This window comes from Panthera pardus, unplaced genomic scaffold, assembly GCF_024362965.1.
Source record: "Panthera pardus isolate Hobbes unplaced genomic scaffold, ASM2436296v1 HiC_scaffold_12, whole genome shotgun sequence".
Lineage (NCBI taxonomy): Eukaryota > Metazoa > Chordata > Mammalia > Carnivora > Felidae > Panthera > Panthera pardus.
This window is the reverse complement of record NW_026526677.1, coordinates 16956584-16978834: the sequence shown is the minus strand read 5'-3', so window position 1 is coordinate 16978834 and position 22251 is coordinate 16956584. Positions and strand designations below refer to the sequence as shown.

Genomic DNA, 22251 nt, shown 5'->3' with positions numbered 1-22251 from the left:
TAATAGTCCAGAGCTTCCAAAAGCTGGTCATGGATGGGCCGGACTGCAGTCTTTCCTTACTCTTTACGAACATGCTACCTCTAGTCTAGGCTGGGAGATCACACCATTGCCCTTCACTACCCTGCCAAGCCTGGAGAGCTGCCCGACAGTGGAGGCATAAGCCGTGGCACTCACCCTCATGGAGGTCTCGCCACCATGGGCCTGTTGCAGTCTGAAGACCTGGGCCACCATGTGCTCTGTGGAGGGATGCAGCAGGATCCTCCTCGAGGCCAAGCCCACCATTACGTATCGGCCCATTGGGGACAGGCTCACCGAAATGGCATTGGGACCTGAGAGCCAACAGAACAGAGAGATGTTTCCCAGAGTTCTTGCCATCACAAGGCAATAATGTTCCCTCTCAGTCTTTTCTCTTTATTTTCAGTTTGCGTCTTTGGTTACCCAGGGGCTCTCTCATAGGAGTGCAGTGAGGAGTACAATGAGAAGGTGTCTCAAGTGTTGAATACAGTGTTTGACATACAGAAAGTACTTAACAAATGCTCACCACTGTCGTCATAGAATCACATTTAAAAAAACTGGTACCATACTGAAAATACTATTTTGAAATCTATTTTCACCTCATACATTAGGACCATTTTTTCCACCATTAAATATTCTTCTATAAGAGCATTTTAAAGGCCGGATGGTATTTTACCCTATCAATGCACCTTTATTTATTTAAGCAATTCTTCACCATTTGACATTTTTCTCTATAAGTAACACTGCTGTGAACATCCTCGTACATAAATCTCTGTATAGTTTTCTGATTATTTCCTTAGAAGTGGGATTCCTGGATTGAAGGGAACATACATTTTAGGGGCTTTTAATACACAAGGCCAAACTGCCTCACAGTGTATAAGCTTCCCCAAGCCATGACCAAAGCTCCTCCTTTATCTATGGCCATCACAGCAGAAGCATGTTGGTGATGCTGTCATGGCAGGAAGGACTCTTATTCTGAGATTCTTCTGTAATGCTACCAGCCAAGACTCCTGCCAAGCAATCTTCCTCTGGCCTGTGCCCTAAGGAGGCAGGGGCAGGATATGATCAGTACTCCAACCTAAGCTATGCTTCACCTAGGAATGCCCATGCAAAGGCACCGACATCCCTCTGTCACTAGGTTGGGCTTTCTTTCCCTTACCAAATCGCTTGGTGTAGAGCATTTCACCCAGGTTATGGGGGGCCAAGGAGTACACTGCCAGGATGCCTTCATCAGGAAAGCCCCTCTGGCTGCTAGGGATGAAAGCTGCCAGGAGCTGGCCATCTGCAGAAATGTCACAGCTGGCATCATTGTAGATCTTGCAGTTCTGCACCAGCACATTCACGGAGGCTGCATCAGACAAAGAAAGAAAAGAGGGTAAGAGAGTTTGGAGTTGATGGTGTAAAAAATTCTGGGCCAAGAAATTTGGGGGCTTTCCTAAGGGCCTGAACCCTCTCTAGAAACGCTAAAGGCTGCCTTGTCAATCAAACTAAAATTTCATGGAAGAAGCAACACAAGAGACTGGAAAGATATGTCTCTTTTACCATTTTAATAGGAAACGACAGATAGTCAACACAATCACAACCACCTGCTGAGTCTTAGCTCACACTTTGGAAACATCATTTGAGAGATTAGATATGGAAAAAGTTATTAAAAATTGTTCCTGGAGAGCCACTCAGCAGCTGTTATTGTCCAAGAGATCAAAACTAAGATGAATGAAAATGCAAAACCACTGATTCCAAGAGAAAGGTGATACAGGTAAAGCTTCCTTGGGGTGAGGATCCTACTGCACACCTGCTATGCGACATTGGAGAAGGAAGTCATTTCATGAGTTTGTGCCTTACTTTCTCATTTAAGGGAAATGGAACATTTAGAGACTTCAGACTTCTGGACAGGTCCTTGCTAACACCTGTTCCTAACTCCACAAGAGAGGACAAAGAGAAACAAAGCCCAGCTGTGGCTGGATGGCTAGAACTCTTCATTTCTCATTATGCCGTAGGCCTTACCAATGCCATAAGCAAACAGCCAGGGGCAGCCTCAGTCTGTACTTGGCAGCTACAAAGAATTATGCACAGGGTCAGCCAGGCAGCAGGCTCAGCAGGAGGGAGTAGGGTGGGGGTGGGGGTGGTGGAAGAATGTGGGGAGGATCTGCTCCATGTGACAGGACTGAGATGTTGGCCAGCAGTGGTCCTGTGCCTACACGCTTTGTTTGGGTTTTCATTTGAATCTCCGAAGCCCACTGTGTAATTCCCTGCCAAGAGGAAGCAGCTTACCCTTGATGTGAGCTTGGGAGCAGAATGCCCACACCAAGGGCACAAGCAGAACGGCACAACACATCCAAAGGGACCAAGTTCCTCTGGGCTTTGTCTCACTTAGATCTACTTCAAGTGCACATGAAACAAACTTTTCAGTCCTTCTCTTATTTGAAGGAGACTACTTGAATGTCCACTGTCAAAAGCATTATGGTTAAAAAAAAAAAAAAAAAAAAAATTCAAGCTCAGCTGCACTCACCAGATTCCAGGTGATCTATTCCAGGAAGTCAAAAGGCCTGCCCTGGAAGGAAGGTCAAGGGCAAGTTTCCCCATGAAATTAAGGAAACAAAACAAAGAATTGCTTTTCAGGGGCCTAAGGCTTAGGGGCTCAGGGACCCACAGTAATTTCTAATACTCTATATTCATCCTCCTTTCCCTGTGTGTTGTGAATGAAGTTACAGAGACGACAAAGTAGATCAAAAAAGACATCAGAACACATTGATTAGGCTATTGTGCCAACTCTTGGGGGCTGACACCTACAGCACCATTACACATAAAACCGAGGAGGGACCACAAGGATGGTTCTGTTTGCTAACTAATAAAATAATGACATCCAAATATTCACTGCTATCACCATTAGGGCTCTGTACTGCTCAACTTCCAACCCACCATCTGCTCTAGCCTGTGTGGCTAGATTTATCTAGTTAGCACTGAGACCGTCTGCTCCTTACTCAGGGTCCCCAGCCTGGTGCCAAAAAATGACAATCTTTTCCTCCTTCCCTAGGCTGACACATGATTCCAATTGGCGATATATAAAAAAGAGAAAAAAACAAAGGAATGGGGGAAGCTTCGGGAGTGAGTCCATCTTGATCTTCTAAACTTGAGGCTGGCACAACCCTCAGAAAGATAAAAAGAAACTGACAATTGAGACTATAACAAACTTTAAAACAGTTTTGCACAATTACCATTTTATCCACATTTAATATCTTAAAAACGCATGATGGCTATTTTATGAAAGTAGGCTTTCTTATCTCCCTGATACAGAGATCTGACTCATGTGTGCTCACATACAACTCAGTTGAACATATAGAAATCTATAGTGACCCTCAGAACTCACCACCAACATAAAATAAAAAGCACTTAACTGCTTACTGTCAGATTAATTCCTAAGGGGAGCCAGGGTGGCAAGGAGAGTACAAGTAAGGTTTTCCTTCTTCTGGAAAGCCTGGCTCTAAAACGCTGAAAAACTGGGCGTATAGACAGAAAAGCATTTTGTCAGCCTCCAGTCCAAGCCACTGTGTTTGTGTTTACTACATTATGATGAATCCAAATCAATGGCCACCTCCCAAATTTTGTTCCTTCCCCACCACCTCCACCCAGTTTCACAAGTGCTCCCAGTCACTGCAGGGAGCTCACAGACAGACATGCAAATGACAAATGAAAAGAGAATGCCGAAAACTCAGGCAGAGCTTCTCCAGGCGTATGTTTAATCGCAGCAACTGTGCAGCTAGTGACCCGGGGCTTCACTCCTGTCCTAATGAAGGGGATGTGGCAGGCACACAGTGATTTGGTAGCTTCACTTCTGCGAGCACTGGGTGGTGTGTTTACAATTTCATTTTTATTTCAAAGTTCCAATTAGTGGCTTACATTTGCTGCCCGTTGTCTATTAATTTCCCACATGGAAATGGAAATGTTCAGTTACAATGGTGAGTGGTCACTGCTTCCATTCACTTGTGTAGCTTCTCCTCATGAGGCTGAAATTTTGATGAGTTAATTTACACAGGGAGAGGTTTCTTGTTTTCTGGGGCCTTAGGAAAGTAATGCACTCATGACAAGGACAACTCACCCTTTCAGGACTGAACAATAATGTAAGCAGGTAGAGAAAAAGGTGAAGTGAAATAAAGCCTAAGACACTGGCAACCCACACACCGGTAGAAATCTTTGTTCTGCTCTCTGCCTCGCCTTATCACAGTGCTTCTCCAGTATTAGCATGCATCAGAATCACCTGGAGGGCTTATTAAAACACAGAATGTTCGGGTGAGGCCTGAGAATTTGCATTTCTAGCAAGTTCCCAGATGCCTCTGATGCTGCTGGTCTGGGACCACACTTGAAAACTGCTGCCTTACCAAACAGTCCCTGATCCCTGAGCTGTAGCTCCAGCAACCTGCCCTGCACTTAAAGGCAAAAACACATGTGGGGAAGGGTGATGGGGCAGCTCAGAATGGAAATAAAGGTTAGGAAAGAAAGGATTTTTCAAATCAAAGCTGCTTAAGAGCTTCAGGGGGCAGCTCCAGGGGGAGAAAAAATGATGCAGAAGACAGCAGGAAGCCATGTTCCAGACTCCGCAATGTAATCTCCTCCTAATTATAAATGATTTCCAAGTGAAAATGCCCTAGCAGGGAATGGGAGGGGTTAGAAATACTGATGCCTGGAGGAGCAGATGGCTCTGCCTTCCTATCAGCTCCATAAATTATAAACAAACACCTTGTACAAAGATCGATTTGTAGCCTGTTGCTGGCTGGCCAGATGAGGCCATGGGAGCGATTAGCAGTTGCAGTGCTTTTGCAAATGCATTAGATACTGATTTGGAAAACTCAAAGGGGTTTAAGTCAGCAGGGAAATTTCCTTTTGGCTCTGAGCCCATCTGGTTGCAAAGTAAGACCTCCTCACAGAACTACGTATGACACTGCAAGCCCTCCCTGAAGGCACCAATCGCTACATCTCCTGTGGTATGGTCTGCCTTACACCACTCAGCCACTGGATTTCTGAAGGCCAGTTCTGGCAGGAAGACCTAGTGACCAATGCTCTTCACCCAATAAGAGCTCACTCTTAAAACACAAGAGTGAGGGGCGCCTGGGTGGCTCAGTTGGTTGACCGACCGACTTCGGCTCAGGTCATGATCTCACAGTTTGTGAGTTCGAGCCCCGCGTCGGGCTCTGTGCTGACAGATCAGAGCCTGGAGCCTGCTTCAGATTCTGTCTCTCCCCCTCTCTCTACCCCTCCCCTGCTCACGCTCTGTGTCTCTGTCTCTCAATAATGAATAAATGTTAAAAACAAACAAAAAAAGAGTGAATCTAATGAGCTACTTTTTCATGAAAGTGTTTTCAAAATTATCTACACGTCTGAGGCCTTTTCACCGGCTTCTAAACTTTACAAAGAGGAATTCATTAATCTTGCATCCCAACTGAGAGAAACATGTGGCAAGAATCTTTAACTCCAGAAAAAAGTTAAATGCAATTCGGTAAGTCAGATGACCAGCAATATAGTGGCTGCTGAACACATGAGTAAAACTCAAGCCCAGTGGCTGGCAGGCACAGGCTGTGCCAGAGCCAAAGGCTACCCTTGACAGAGAGGTACATGGTGTTCAGAAATTAATCCCACAGCAAAAGAAATTCCCTACTTACTCTTCTCACAGCTGAATCTATCAAGACTGAAGATGCAAACTGTAACTAGAGTTCATTCAGACCAACCAGCAAACCACAGGCAACTCAGGTAAAAGTGACTGTCATTCTAGAGGGTAATACCATGGGAAGGAACACTGACTATAATTAGACATATACGCCCTAAGCAACCAGAACGCAGTTTGTTTTCCAAGGTCAGAACTCTAAGAAAAATAGGACACTCTTAAAAAAGCAGAATTCTAACCCCATGCATGAGCCAAACTAAATGAGCCAATCCAGTTCTACATGAAACTCTCGGATCAACTCAGGTTTTACAAGAGTTGTAATCAAAAGATGCAAGAAGAAACACAGAAGGAGAATTACAGGAAGTTGTAGTTGGAACAAGTTAAGGCTTATACAAAACACATTGGGACAACCAAAAAGGCCATCAAAGCTACGACAGCAACATATCCTAGGCCCGTTTTCTGAAGATTTTGTTTTCCTATCAAGGCAAATGACCTGCAACCGGGTAGAAACAACATGCTTGAGAAGGATGGGAAGCCCATTACAGATAAGGCAATGGGGTGAGAGCAATATCTTACTTACATGAACATTACTCTCCATAGATGGAGAATACATATCCCAGTGTACTAAAGATGGGGGCAGGTGGGACTTTATAGAGTTATGGCCATACTCTCAAAGAATCATGGTGCAATTTCCTAGAAAAAGACATGATAAAAATAGCTAGCACTTTCTGACCATTTATTATATGTCAGGTAATGTTCAGAGTGCCTGACATTATTAACTAATATAATTCTCAGAACAACCCTATGAGGTTTGCACTATTATAATTCTCACTTTATAGACAAGGAAATGAAGGTGGAGAGAGATTAAATAACCAAGGTCATACTGCTGGAAGGTGGCTTGACCAGGGATTTGAACCTGGACAGCGTGTCATAAGAGTTCATGTGCTTACCCCCTTATAGGACAGTTGACAGAGAAAGTTATCAAAGAACTACCTCCCTCTATGCAAGGAAGGAAGGAAGGAAGGAAGGAAGGAAGGAAGGAAGGAAGGAAGGAAGGAAGGGAAGGAGGGAGGGAGGGAGGGAGGGAGGGAGGGAGGGAGAAAGAAAGAAAGAAAGAAAGAAAGAAAGAAAGAAAGAAAAGAAAGACAGACAGACAGACATTAGGCCCAGACCTTTAAAATACAAAAGCATAAGCAATTCAAATAGTATTTAAACTGCTCCAAAGAAAACCTACCAAATTATATTTATAATACAAGCATGATACTGACACCAAAATCCATAGATATTATAAGAAAGGACAGGGCCATCCCACTTGCAAAAATCAATGAAAAAAGTCTATTAGTAAGCTACATGGAAAGAATTTTACATTAAAGAATACTCTACCAACCAGGTGTTTTTTGTTTTTTTTTTTTTTTCAAGAAATGTAAAGACAGGTTCAATATTACAGAATCCATTAATATGAAGATTTTATTATTAGATCAAAGGAGAGGAAAAAAAATATAAGATCATCTTCATAGATGCTGAAAGGCCATGACTAAATTCAAAATCCATTCTCGATAAAAACTTTCAATAAAATAGGAATAGATGACTTCCTTAAAATGGTAAACTAGTTCTGGTTCAACCTAAAAGCCAGCAATATGTTTATAGGGAAAAAGCTAGAAGTTTTCCTAATAAAATCAGGAACAATATGAAGATGCCTGCTATTATTTAACATTGTACTGATAGGAGCCAATGCAAATAGACAAGGGAAAGAAATCACAAATGTAAAACTTGGAATGGAGAAGGTAAAATTATCACTTCTTACAGATAACACACCTAGAAAATCCATGAGATTTACCTGAGTAACAACTATAACTAGTAAACAATTCAGTAAGACAGTAGGATTTTAAAAATAAGCTTATAATAGTAAACTTAAGAATTCTGTAGGATCTATATGAAGAAAACATTCCTAACAACACAAGAGAAACTTGGAGAAATGGAAAATCATACCACATTCTTACTAAAAAGATACCATAAAGATGTTGAATCTCCTTAAGTTAATTCATAAGTTTAATGTGATTGCAATAATTATACTACAGGGTTTTTTTCAGGGCGGAGGGGGTGTGAAGGGAAGAAGTAAAACAGTTTTAAAGTCCATACAGGAAAACAAAACTGCTTGAGCAGACAGGATAATTTGGATTAAAGAAATAAGAGGGGCACCTGGGTGGCTCAGTTGGTTAAGCATCCAACTCTTGATCTCAGGTCAGGTCTTGATCTCAGGGTTATGAATTTAAGCCTTGTGTCTGGCTCTGCACTGGGCATAAAGCCTACGTAAATAACAACAACAACAACAACAACAACAAGAGGGGATGGGTCTAGATTCTAAAACACAAAGCCTCAAAACAAACCCATGTGGTACTCTCACATGAATAATCACACAGATCATTAGGATAGAATGTATAGTCTAGAAATACATCTAAATAAACACAGGAAAGTAAAAATAGGATGAAAGTGACATTCCAAATCAATGGGGACAAATGCATTAGTCTATAAACTTGGGACAAATGAGTAGCCATATGGAGTAAAAGCTGGATCATATTCTGCTATTTGGAACTAGGTTAAACTTCTAGTGAATCAAAGACTTGAAGGTAAAGGAACTAAAATACAAAAGTACTAACTGATCTTCCTAATGATGACACAAAATCTGGGAACCATAAATGGAAAGTTGGATAATTTTGACTACTTAAAATAAGTTCTATGACAAAAATAACCTTCAGCAAAGTCAAAAGACAAATGACAACCAGGGAGCTCCTATTAGAAGTTAATTTTCTGATTTAGAAAGAGCTCCTGTAGACCCGATAAGGAAAAGATCAGCAACACAATAGAAAAACAGGTAAAGCACATGGACAGGTCAAGAAAAGGCAATACACATAGCTAAGTGTATAAAGAGGCGCACAACCTGGTGTAATATAAGAAATACAAACTTAAAATACCTACATACTATTTTTTACCTATCGGAAATGCAAATATCCAAAAATACGGTTAGCACATTCTGCCAGCAAGAGTTTAGGGAACAGGCATTCACATAGGCTGCAGGGAAGAGTAGAAATCGGCATAACCCTACAGAGGGTGACTTAGCAACATCTACCCAAATCACAGATGTATGTACTCTTCCTAACTACAATTCTATTCCTAGGAATTTATCCTATAGATATTCTTGCATGTATGCAAAACAACAAACTACAGCACGGTTTGTATGGCAAAAGACTGAAAACAATTTAAAAGTTCCTCGGAGGAAGACTGTTTGAAAAATCGTTAAAAAATGGAACCAAGAGACTCCATTTGGACAATGGAATACTGGCACTTATTAAAAAAGAAAGAGTTAACTCTTCATATACTGATATGTAAGATGACCAACATACATTATAAAGTACAGAAAGCAAAGTGCAGAAAGAAGAGTATGTATAACATGTTACCATTTGGGTCAAACAGAAGGTGAGAAAACATACATTTGCATTTGCCTGTTTATACACACATAAGGTATCCTTGAAAAGATATACAAGGAACTGCTAATTGTGGCTGCCTATGGGGAGGAGTGGTGGGTACCTGGGAGCAGGGTTGGTAAACTTTCCACTGTAATATTATTTTATAGTTTAAAAAATTTTGAACGTTGAATACATTTCCACAAAGTAAACAATATAAACAAAATAACTCGAAATAAATTATGGCAAATAAGATCTGGGTCAGAAATCTGGAGCTGAACAAGCAAACCTGGTATTCAATAAAGGAAAAAGTAGATTGCAGTTGATTCCCAGCAGACTTAAACAAAAAGATTATTGAACATGTGGCTTATAAGTACTTAGAAATAAATGACTGCTACTGTGGTTTCACTAAGATTAGGACATGAAAAATTAACCTTATTTTCATGGTCTGACAAGGATACCAAGACTGGCAGATTGGGAAATGCCACAGAGAACATCTTGATTATTTTAAGCATCTGACAAACTCTTACAATACCTTGTAGACAAGATTTTTTTTAAATGTGGGCTTCAGTTGTGATCATCATGGCTGGGTGCTAATTCATGAACCAAAACTGACACAGAGAAAGTCCACAGCAACATAACACAAGGACTGGTATAAAGTCCTGACTGATTCACCATTTTTGCTAGTAATCCAAAGGAAGACAGAGAAAGCATATTTATCAAATTAGTAGATGATGTAAGACTGAGAGACAAGTACTGAATCAAAGTTCAAAAAGGCACTGAGAGGGAGGAGCCAGGAACTGCAATGGACACTATTAAGATAACATTTAATAGAAACAAATACAAACCTGTTTTTTTTTTTTAACTTTTTTTTAATGTTTATTTATTCTTAAGACAGAGACAGAGCGTGAACGGGGGAGGGGCAGAGAGAGAGGGCGACACAGAATCTGACACAGGCTCCAGGCTCTGAGCTGTCAGCACAGAGCCCGAAACGGGGCTCGAACCCATGAACTGTGAGATCGTGACCTGAGCTGAAGTCGGACGCTCAACCAACTGAGCCACCCAGGTGCCCCAAACCTGTTTTGGTTTTTAAAGATTCAAGCGTACAAGTAAGTATAGAACAGTAGTCTTGGTTTCTTAATTAACTATCCAGGAATTTGAAGTGACCGCAAACTGAAGAGTGGCTTCAGAAAAAGCTGCTGAAATCTCATGCTGAATCAACACTGTCCAAACCACCATTGTGCTACATACTGGACAGCTCCCATCTGGAGTTTTTAACTGTGTTCTGGCCCCCCAAAATCAAAAGGGAAGATGAGAAAAATTGTCAAGGATTTGGAAACCAGGATCAGTAAAAGGAATCTCAAGGAAGGAAATCTGGCCTGAGAAGAAAGATTTAGGAAAGGAAAATGGCAATTTATCTTCAAATAGTTGGAGGACCATCACAAGAGGTATGTTAGACTTATTCTATGGAGATTCAGAGGTAGAACCAGGACCAATGGGAGGAAATAACAGCAAGGGAACAATAACAGGAACTTATCAGTGATGGATTAGGCCATCTTGTCAGACAGTGTGGCCTGTCATCTGCAGTATTCAAACACAGGCCGAACTGCTACTTCTCAGAAGTCCTTCATTCGATAAAAAGTGAAGTTCTTTAAAATGCTGTGATAAACCACTGACACATGGGATTGCGGACTTCCCAGGAAGCTGGGAAAATGGACTATCAGATAGGTATGTTTGTAAGTCACAGTCCAACTGTGCCATTCACTGTGTTCCATCCAGTTCTGGATTAACAAATGAGTTTAACATCACCACAGTCTCTCTTCAAGGGTCACAAGGGCTAGCTCTCAGTTCCTAAACTCCTTGCTCTTTCTTTTCTTCTCAGTTCCACCTAAACATTGAGGCTTATTAGGACAATGAGCTACTAGTTGGTGAACTCCCCAGAGTAGAGACCCCTTCATCTCTGTGTCCATCTTGGCACTGCCCCTGGCACCACAGCCACCACGGTTCGCTGCTTAGGGTGGGCGCTCAAAACATGTCTGCTGACTACCGACTGAGAACTGAAGAAACTGAGAAACTGCAGAAACTGGCAATCAGCTGCTCAACAATATCATGAGAACTCCAGTGCTCCATGGGCTTCTGAGTTCTGACCCACCAATAAGAGACAGCCCTTCCACCACTACCAGCTCTACTTTGGCTTACCATTACTGATTTCGGGGAGGTCAAACTTAGTGAAGTCCCACCACTGGAGCCGGTAGGTGGTGTTGGCAATGTTACTGGCCACAGCAGACTGTCCATCACCAATCACTGCCCCTGGTTGGGGGAGAAGACAAAGAGAGCACATTATAGTCTTTATCCATGTTTCCTCTGTAAACACAAAACAACATGTACTGGGATTAGCAGGAGAGGGGGAAGAGGAAGAACCATCTGCTAAATCCCCATCTCAAAGAGAAACCAGACATGCCTCTCGGGAACAATTCTACTGGAAACATAATCCCATTAATCAGCTCGTCCCATGATTATTTAACATTTCCTTGGTGCCAACAATGTGGCAGGTAACATATATGTCCTGTCTGGTAGGCTCTCAGTGTAAAGAGAAAGATAAATTTTCATAAAATTGAGGGGCGGGGGGAGTGAAAAATGGGAGGACAACATTAACAGAGAAAGGACCTACAGAAAAGCATTTCATTCCTGGATGTCTTTGTAGTAAGCAGAGCTATTTGGGAGAAAGTGTCTCCTCCTTTGTACATGACCTTCTCCCTAACAAAACATCACAAAAGGAAGCTTCCTCCAGGGAAGAGGCAGCCAGTATACAGCTGATTAGATACATAGAGACGGTAAAGAACAAATGAGGTCATTATTTGCTAATTTCTTCTGGACCCCTGGCATGTAACGACAGCAGAAATTTATAAGCCTAGCTTTTCAGTATCAGAATATTTTTATTAGGGCAATATTTTATAAACCCCTCCTCTCCCCACCCCATGAGAACTTCCTTGAATCCGAATTCACTTGAAACACCTCACGGTTTAACTTTCCCTGAGATATACACTTCTGTATGACATTTTTTTCCTTTGGAAACCAATTAAATGAAAAATGGATTTTTTTTTTTAACAGGGTGACACTTTAATTTGCAGTTGTATTTCATTTACATGAACATGTCATTTCCTCCTCCTCCTTCTGAGGTGCATTTCATACACAACCACCCTTTTGATCAGACAAGCCAAACCCTCTTGGGAGAATAGAACACTGTTGCATGCTAGACAACCTAAATGGTATTCTCTGCTGCAAATCACCTCCTACTTTAAGAAAATGAACTGGTTAGAGCTTACTAGCCTTGGAACAACAGACTATTTTATACCTAGATTCTTCAGTTTCACCACCTTCCTCCTCAGCATATCCCTGGCAAAACGGTTTTGTCACCTGTACTTTTGTCTTCCTTTTGGTGAGCTGCATTGATTGGTCTGTCTGCCATTCCTGGTCTTTTCCTGTTCTTTCCCCAAATGGTCAAGAGGCTGTTCAGAGAAAATGTCCTCCATACAAGCCAGAAAAATGCCGTTCTCACTCTTCTCCAGTTGCAGCAAGCCACTACATAAGAAGACTCTTTTCAACACTAGTTTACTGATAGTGTCCTTGTCCCAGTTTCAATTTGTAAAGAAAGGTAAAAATAACAGTTCATTTCCAAGATGATAATATTGCTAGATTACGTATTTGCAACATGGGCAATATTGCCCCCGTGGGGGTGAAAATTGGTTCATGGGGAAATCTTAGTGCAATCACTAGCTTGCCTCCAAAATACTGTAGTGCGTGACAGATATACAGCATATCTGTAATATTAAAATTTCACGGGAGGGGGGATGATTGGAAAAAAATGTCTGCAAGGGCTCCGAAATACTGTTCTAGATAAACCAATACCCCCACAACAAAATTCTCTAAAATCTTACAAAGACATAGATCCAAACGGTCATGATCTCCCGGAAGGCCTGAGAAAGATAGCATTGGCAGTGCTGACAGTGAGCTCACTGACCTCAAACCCCTACTGAGGGCCCTGTGGCATATCACTCAAATGAGGTAAATCTATGTTCCTCATAATTTTAACCTTTATAGAATATCCTATAATAATTACACCTGACTTGGGAACTTTGCTGAACTTCTCTGGGTTTTGAAGGGGGTAACCTACGTATTGGACTTTAAAAAAAAAAAAAAAAAAAATATATATATATATATATATATATATATATATTTTTTTTTTTTTGAGAGAGAAAGTGCATGCAAGCAGGGGAGAGGGGCAGAGAGAGATGGGGGACAGAGGATCCAAAGCAGGCTCTGCACTGACAGCAGAGAACCCAATGGGAGGCTCAAACTCATGAACTGTGAGATCATAACCTGGGCCAAATTTGGACACTTAACCAATTAAGCCACTCAGGTACCCCTACTGGATTTTCTTAATAGGAACTTTCTTGATTTTTCTAGGCCCCCTTGATAATGAAAATAACTTTTAAGTTCTAAGGTCTACCACTTCCCTGGAAAGAATTACTCAGTTTCACTCTAATCCAGGCTCAACATCACTAAGCTTATGAATTGTTCCCGGGTTTGCTTGTCTAGATGGCTGACATTGCCCTCCAACCACTAGTCTCTCTCACACCATTGTAGTTATCATGTCCTCCAAATTTTTTTTTAATGGAGCAAGCAAGCCTAGCTAAGAGAGTCTTTCTCTTTTTTTTTAATGATTATTTGTTTTGTGTGTGTGAGAAAGTGAGAGAGAGCAGGGAGAGGAGCAGAGGGGAAGAGAGAGAATCCCAAGCGGGCTCTGCGCTGCCAGTGCAGAACCTAACTGGGGCTTGATCTCACAACTGTATCATGGCCTGAGGCGAAATCAAGAGTCGGACGCTCAACCGACTGAGCCACCCAGGGGCCTCTGTCCTCCAACTTTTAATACAAAAGCATAAAACACAAAATAATAGAAGGTAAATTGATTTCTCAATAGATGGTGAATGGAATGTTAGTTGCTAATAGCAAGAGAGTAGAAAATAAACTGAAGGATAGAAAATAAACTGAAGAAACAGACTCCGTATTCTAGGAGCTTAAAATCTGGGGGAGAGGATGGGAGCTACAATTAGGAAAACAGTTAAGGAAAATATCAGATGCAGGGAGTCTGGGTGGCTCAGTTGGTTAAATGTCTGACTTCAGTTCAGGTCATGATCTCGTGGTTTGTGAGTTCAAGCCCCACGTCGGCCTCTGTGCTGACGGCTCAGAGCCTAGAGCCTGCTTCAGATTCTGTGTCTCCCTCTCTTCTCTGCCCCTCCCCCACTTGTGCACACACACACACTCTCTCTCTCTCTCTCTCAAAAATACATAAACATTTAAAAAAGCATTAAAGGGGGCGCCTGGGTGGCTCAGTCGGTTGGGTGTCCGACTTCGGCTCAGGTCATGATCTTGCGGTCCGTGAGTTTGAGCCCGCATCGGGCTCTGTGCTGACGGCTCAAAGCCTGGAGCCTGTTTCAGATTCTGTATCTCCCTCTCTCTCTGACCCTCCCCCGTTCATGCTCTGTCTCTGTCTCAAAAATAAATAAACGTTAAAAAAAATTTTTAAAAAAGCATTAAAAAAATAAATAAACGTGGAAGGAAGGAAGGAAGGAAGGGAGGGAGGGAGGGAGGGAGGGGTGGGGGAGGGAGGGAGGGAGGAAGGAAGGAAGGAAGGAAGGAAGGAAGGAAGGAAGGAAGGAAGGAAAAACCAGAGGCTTTAAGAGTGCTGTGGATCTGCAACTGGGAACATAATGATTAAGACTCCAACCCCTGGCTCCAGAAGCTACTGTACAGTCCACGCCTCCAGAAATGTCTTCTGGAGAACAGCTGTGCAATATAATAAACATGTATGGTAGCACTGTGTGGAAGAGACTGGGGAGGTGTTCTCGGCCAATGGTGCCAGAGCGCTTAGGAGAAATGGAGCCTGGCACCAGGGAGTCGATTTTCAGTGCCGTGTAAACATAGATTAGGAGGAAAAGATGCCAGCAACAGATTAGCGTATTGTCACCAGGTTCTCTTCTGCAAGAGCTGCAAGCCAGCTGAGCCTGTCTCTCGGAAACATCAGGAAGAAAAAGTATCACCCTATTAAAAAGTCCCAACCATTTAGTAGGCCTCTGGCCACTAAGCTTAAGGTATAGGAAATGTGCCAGAATGAGTTAATGGGCTGAGCTCCGAAGTATTTACATACGAGGCACTTAGCCTCAGAAGCTAAATCCTGAGAGACTGTGGAGAGATTTCTGAGGCCTCGAGGTTTTCTCAGTAATAATAGGATAGACAAGCTAGACTGAGGGTTTCTCAGCCTCCACTACTGATATTTTGGGCCAGATAATTCTTTGTTTAGGGGGTGTGGTGGGTCTTGGGCTTTGTAAGGTGTTTGGCACTATTGCTGGCTTCTGCCCACTACCCCCTCACCCAGTTGTGACAACCAAAATTGTCTCCAGACATTGCCAAATGTTCCCTGGGACCAAAATCATCCCTGGTCAGAAACCGCCAAGCTAAATAAATATAGCCTACATTTTTAACTCCAAAATAGGTGCTCTCAGGAAGCACCACTATTAGAATGTCCACAACTAAAGTCACCAGAACTGTTAGTGATACTGATTTTGGAAAGAAACTAATCAAAGGCATAGCATTATACACATATTCCCTTAGCAAACTTAGTTTCCCACTTCTGTCATAGATGAAAGACTAGCTTGAACTGGGATATTATGGCTTGTAGTTTGTTTGTTTTTTGTATGGTGTCCGAGAATACAGGCTTCAGAATCAGATGGACCGGATTTTGATACTGCCTGCTAGCATCTACTGCAGTATGACTATGTGTCTCTCTGAACCTCAGTTGTCTTACCTGTAAAACAGGTATAATGATAATGCTGACAATTTATAGGGTCATTGAGAGAACTTACTGAACGAGTAAATGTAAAGCAATGGCAAGTAGTAAGTGTCTAACAAATGGCTACCATTAAAAGTATTTTAGGGGTGCCTGGGTGGCTCAGTCGGTTAAGCGCCTGACTTCAGCTCAGATCATGATCTCGTGGTTAGTGAGTTTGAGCCCCATATCGGGCTCTGTGCTGACAGCTCAGAGCCTAGAGCCTGCTTCAGGTTCTGTGTCTCCTTCCCTCTCTGCCCCTCTCCTGCTCATGCTCTGTCTCTCTCTCAAAAATAAATAAACATTTTTTAAAAAATTAAAAAAATAAAATAAAATAATTTTAAACATTTATTCCACTCTCTATATGCTTTTTCTCTACAGGTATAGCTCTGTAATCAACAAGTCAAAGATACAGGTCCTTTTGTAAAGACTAGTCCAAATTATGTGCCAGGGCCAAGAGACAGAAGCATTTAACTTTAGAATTAAGGTCAAATGCCAAGCCCCTAGACTCTGTAGTAACTTTCTCCTTGAAAAACAGCCTAGGCCAAGACAGTCACATTCTGGGCCACAAAACCCACTGTAACACATTTAAAAGAACAGAAATCATACAAAGTATGCTGTCAGACCACAGGGAATTAAACTAGAAATTAGTAGCAAAAAGATAACTGGAAAATCCCCAAATATTTGGAGATTAAGCAACACACTTTAAATAACACATGGCTCAAAGAAGACATCTCAAGAGAAATTTTAAAATATTTTGAACTAAATGAAGATGAAAATACAACTTATTAAAATTTGTTAGATGCAACAAAAGCAGTGCTTAGAGGGAAATGTACTGCACTGAAATGTATACATTAAAAGAGAAGAAAAATAGGGGCACCTGGGTGGCTCAGTTGGTTGAGTGTCCAACTCTTGGTTTCAGCTCAGGTCATGATCTTGTGGTTAGTGGGTCTGAGCCCCATGTTGGGTTCTGCGCTGATGGCACAGAGCCTGCTTGGGATTCACTCTCATTCTCTCTCTCTCTCCCCCACGCCCCCCACTGTCTCTCTCCCCCTCTGTGCCCTTTCCCCTTCTCCCCTATTTGTGCACTCTCACTCTCAAAAATAAATAAATAGTTTTTAAAAAAGTATCTTCTTTGGGAAGACAAAAGAAGATCTAAAATCAATAATTTAAGCTTCCACCTTAGGAAATAAGAAAAGAAGAGCAAATGAAATCCAATGTAAGAAAAAAAAATTAGAGAAGCAATCAATGAACCTAAAAATAAGAAATCAATAGAAAAAAATAAAACCAAAAGCTGGTTCTTTAGAAGGATCAATATAATTGATAAACCTTGAGCCAAGCTAACCAAAGAAGAGAGAAGACACAAATTATTAGTATCAGAAATAAAAGAGGGGCCATCACTATTGATGCATGGATACTAAAAGGATAATAAAAGACTACTATGAACAACTCAATACCCACTAATTTGGTAATCTATTAGAAATGGACTAATTGCCTGAAAGACAGAGTCTACCAAAATTTACACAAGAAGAAATAGATAATCTGAATAGGCATATACTTACTAAGTTGAATTAATCATTAATAACCTTCTCAAACAGAAAGCACCAGACCCAAGTGGGTTCACTTGGTAAATTCTATCAAACATTTAAGGAAGAAATTACATCAAATCTACAATTTCTTACAGAAAACTTAAGTGGATCTACTTCCAAATTCACTTTATAAGGCCAGTATTACCCTCAGCACTGAGACCAGACAAAGACAGTGAAGAAAGGAAAACTATAGACTGGTATCTCAGAGGCAAAAATCCTCAACAAAATATTAGCAAGTCAAATCCAATAATATATTTTAAAAATTATATACTATGACCAAGTGGGATTTATCCCAGCTATGCAAGCCTTGCTCAACATTTGAAAATCAATAAATACAATCCGTTATATCAGCAGGACAAAGAAGAAAAATCAAATAATCATACCAATAGATACAGATAGAAAAAGCTATGACAAAACCCAACACTTACAATAAAAACTATCAGAAACTTAGGAAGAGAGAACTATCTCAGTTGGATAGAAAATGTCTACAAAAACCCTATAGCTAACATCATAGTTAATGATCAGAAACTATGTGATTTCTCCCAAAGATCAGGAACAAGCAAGGATGTCTCCTCTCACTACTCCTCTTCATCACTGTACTGGAAATCCTAGCTAATACAATAAGATAAGAAAGCAAATAAGAGGTATATACCATTGGAGAGGAAGAAACAAAACTGTCTTTGTTTACAGATGACATGATTGTCTATTACAAATGTCAAAGAATAATAAAAGTAACTCCTGGGACTATTAAACAATTATATCAAGGTTGCAGGATACAAGGTTAATACAGAAAAAGTCGGTTGCTGGGGCACCTGGGTAGCTCAGTCAGTTAAGCGTCCAACTTGAGCTCAGGTCATGATCTCACAGCCTGTGGATTCGAGTCCTGCATCAGGCTCTGTGCTAATAGCTCAGAGCCTGAAGCCTGCTTCAAATTCTGTCTTCCTCTCTCTCTGTCCCTTCCCTGCTCACACTCTGCCTCTCCCCCGCACCCCCCTCAAAAATAAATAAAGGTTAAAAAAAAAAAAAGTCAACTGCTTTCTTATATACCAGCAGTGAACAAATGAGTAACTGGAATTGGAATTACAAATTAAATACAGGGGTGCTTGGATGGCTCAGTTGGTCAAGCGTCCAACTTCAGCTCAGGTCATGATCTCACAGTTCTTGGGTTCGAGCCCTGCATCGGGCTCTGTGCTGATAGCTCAGAGCCTGGAGCCTGCTTTGGATTTTGTGTCTCCCTCTCTCTGCCCCTCCCCTGCTCATGCTGTGTCTGTCTCTCTCTCTCTCTCTCTCTCAAAAATAAATAATAAACATTAAAAATATTTAAAAAAATAAAATAAAAAATACAATACCATTTACATCAGATGAAAAAAAATTTTAGATATAAATCTAACAAAATATGTACAAGATCTATAGGATGAAAACTACAAAACTGCAATGAAAGCAATCACAAAAGATCTAAAATAAATATTGGAGAGATATTTCGTGTTCATGGATAGGAAGACTTAATTCTGTTAAGATGTCAATTCTTCCCAAATGGATCTATAGATTCAATGCAATCCCAATCAAAATCCCAGAACATTCCTTTATGAATACTGAAAAATTCTAAAGGTTATCTGGAATGGCAGAAGATCGAGAATAGCCAAGAACAAAATTGGAGGACTGATGCTATCTGACTTGAAGACTTACTAAAAAGCTACAGTGATGAACATGGTGTGGCTACTGGTGAAAGAACAGACAAATAGATCAATGGAGCAGAATAAAGAGTCCAGAAATAAACCCTAAGTCAACTGATCTTTGACAAAAGCACAACAGCAATTCAGTATAGTCTTTTCAATAAATGATGCTGAAATAACTGGACATCCACATGCAAAAATATGAATCTAGGTATAAATTTTGTACTTTTCACAAAAATTAACTCAAATGGGATCAAAGACCTAGATGTAAAACAGAAAACTATAACATTCCTAGGAGATAATGTAAGAGAAAATGTAGGTGACCTTGGGTTTGGCAAAGACTTTTCCACCAAAAGTGCAATCCATGAAAAACAAAAATGACAAAGTTGACTTCATTAAAATTAAAAAGTTCTGCTCTGTGAAAGACAGTATTAAGAAAGAATGAAAAGACAAGCCACAGACTGGTAGAAAATCTTTGCAAAACATTTATCCAATAAAGGACTAGTATCCAAAATTTACAAAGAACTTTTATTTTTTAATATTTTCTTTAAAAGATTATCGTGCTCACTTCGGCAGCACATATACTAAAATTGGAACGATACAGAGAAGATTAGCATGGCCCCTGTGCAAGGATGACACGCAAATTCGTGAAGCATTCCATATTTTGAGAGGCCAGGAGGAAGAAAAAAAAAAAAAAGAAAGAAAAAAAAATAAAATAAAAGATTATCTATTGGGGCGCCTGAGTGGCTCACTCAGTTGAGTGATTTCGGTTCAGGTCATGATCTCATGGTTCTTGAGCTCGGGCCCCGCAGTGGGCTGTGTGCCCAGTGAAGAACCTGCTTGGGATCCTCTCTCTCTGCCTCTCCCTTGTTAGCTTGCTCTCTCTCTCTCAAAATAAATAAACTTAAAAACAATTAAAAAAATAAAAGTATCACATTCTTAAAAAAAAATAAAAGCTTATCTATTTCTTTTAAGAGAGGAGGAGGGTGAGCAGGAAAGAGGGAGAGAGGGAGAGAGGGAGAGAGGGAGAGAGGGAAAGAGAGAGAGAGAGAGAGAGAGAGAGTCCCAAGCAGGCTCTGCCCTGTCAGCACACAGCCCAACTCACGGCTTTATCCCACAAATTGCGAGATGATGAGCCAAAACCAAGAGTCAGATGCTTAACCGACTGAGCCACCTAGGCACCCACAAAGATCCTTCAAAACTCAACAACAACAAAACAACCTGATTTGAAAACTGGCAAAAAAAAATCTGAACAGACACCTTACCAAAGAAGATACAAAGAAATAAGCATATGAAAAGATGCTCAAACATCATTTCTCATTAGGGAACTGCAAAATAAAATAACAATGAGAAACTACTACACACTTACCACAATGGCTAAAATGTAAAATACTGACAACACCAAATGGTGAAAAGGCTACAAAACAACAGGAACTCTCATTCCCTGCTGGTGGGGATGCAAAATGGTACAGCTACTTTGGAAGACAGTTTGGCAGTTTCTTTGCAAAACTAAACATACTCTTAGCCATATGATCCAGCAATCATGCTCCTTGGTATTTACTCAAATCAGTTGAAAGCAAATGTCACACAAAAACCTACACACAGATGTTTATAGCAGTTTTATTCATAACTGCCACAACTTGGAAGCAACCACAATGTCCTTTAACAGGAAAATGAATAAACGATGGTACAACCATACAATGGAATATTACTCAACTCTAAAAAGAAATAAACTATCAATCCATGAAAAGACACAGAGCAAATTTAATTAAAAGAAGCAAAAAGCTATATATGTTGTGATTCTAACTATGTTTTATTCTGGAAAAGCCAAAACTATGGACACAGCAAAAAGATCAGTGATTGCCAGCAGTTTAGGGGAGAGAGGGAGGTATAGTTGTAGCACCAAGGAGATTTTGGGGCCAGTGAAACTATTTTTGTATAATACTATGATGGTAGATACATGTCATCATACATTTGCCCAAACTCATAGAACTTAACATTAAAAGTGAAACTTAATGTAAACTATGGGCTTTGGATGATAATGATGTGTCAGCGTTGGTTCACGGTTATATATAACAAGCGTACTGCTCTGGTGAAGGATGATGATGGTGAGGGGGGTCTATGGGAGGCTATGGGGACTCTGTGTACTTTCCATTTGATTTTCCTTTTAAACCTAAGACTGCTCAAAAAAAAAAAAAAAAAAAAAGACTATTAATTGGAAAAAAAAAATTTGAGCCCAAGACTCTCCCTCATACTCTAGGAGACAGTGGAAACAGCAATTGTCTATGAGGATACTGGCAGTCACGGCAGTTCACTTTCTAGCATATGACCACAGACTTCTTTCCCTGGAGCCTCAGAGCAAGAGTAAATAAGGATGATTATGACAAGAAACAAAATAAGGAGGAAAAGAACTTAAATCCAGTGATCCTGGCCAACCATCAGAGAACAGCAAAACCAAGCTGTCAAGTCTCATTCTCTGAGTCAGGTCTTCAATTTGTAGGCTGGAAGCATCGGGAATATGTCTAGGGATAAAATCTTTTTCTATTTTTTATTCTTTTAATGTTTGTTTATTTTTGAGAGAGAGAGACAGAGACAGAGAGACAGAGACAGAGACAGAGAGCATGAACAAGGGAGGGGCAGAGAGAGAGGGAGACAGAATCCAAAGGAGGCTTCAGGCTCCGAGGTGTCAGCACAGAGCCGACTTGGGGCTCGAACTCACAAACTGTGAGATCATGACCTGAGCTGAAGTTGGATGCTTAACGGACTGAGCCACCCAGGCGCCCCTAGGGATAAAATCATAATAGTCATGACAGTTATGTGGTAGGTGAGCTCCACCAAACCTGATAGCCTGCATGATGTCTCTCCCTGCCTCTGCTTCTCTCAGACTCCTCTGTTCTGTTGCTTGGAAAGGAGAATTAGAAACTTTTTTTCAAAAACAGCTTTTAGCCTCTCTCCAAGATCTGTTCTCAGA

At 40.9% G+C, this 22251-nt stretch overlaps 1 protein-coding gene and 1 non-coding gene across 11 annotated transcripts in view; one reads left to right on the top strand and one right to left on the bottom strand.

Moving 5' to 3' along the window:
- AMBRA1 (autophagy and beclin 1 regulator 1) overlaps positions 1–22251 on the bottom strand; it is a 177836-nt gene that overhangs the window by 30615 nt on the left and 124970 nt on the right. For all 10 annotated transcript variants that reach the window (XR_008421142.1, XM_053899775.1, XM_053899770.1 and 7 more), the window contains 3 exons: positions 11332–11442; positions 1175–1363; positions 175–329 (listed from right to left, as the gene is read on the bottom strand). Coding sequence is in view for 9 of the 10 variants with exons in the window: in XM_053899775.1 (XP_053755750.1) it covers positions 175–329; positions 1175–1363; positions 11332–11442 (455 nt within the window). In the remaining variant the exon portion in view is untranslated. The remainder of the gene's footprint in view (positions 1–174; positions 330–1174; positions 1364–11331; positions 11443–22251) is intronic.
- Positions 19841–19947, top strand: LOC128776377 (U6 spliceosomal RNA). The gene has a single exon (XR_008421440.1). It is a non-coding gene; the product is annotated as a U6 spliceosomal RNA (small nuclear RNA).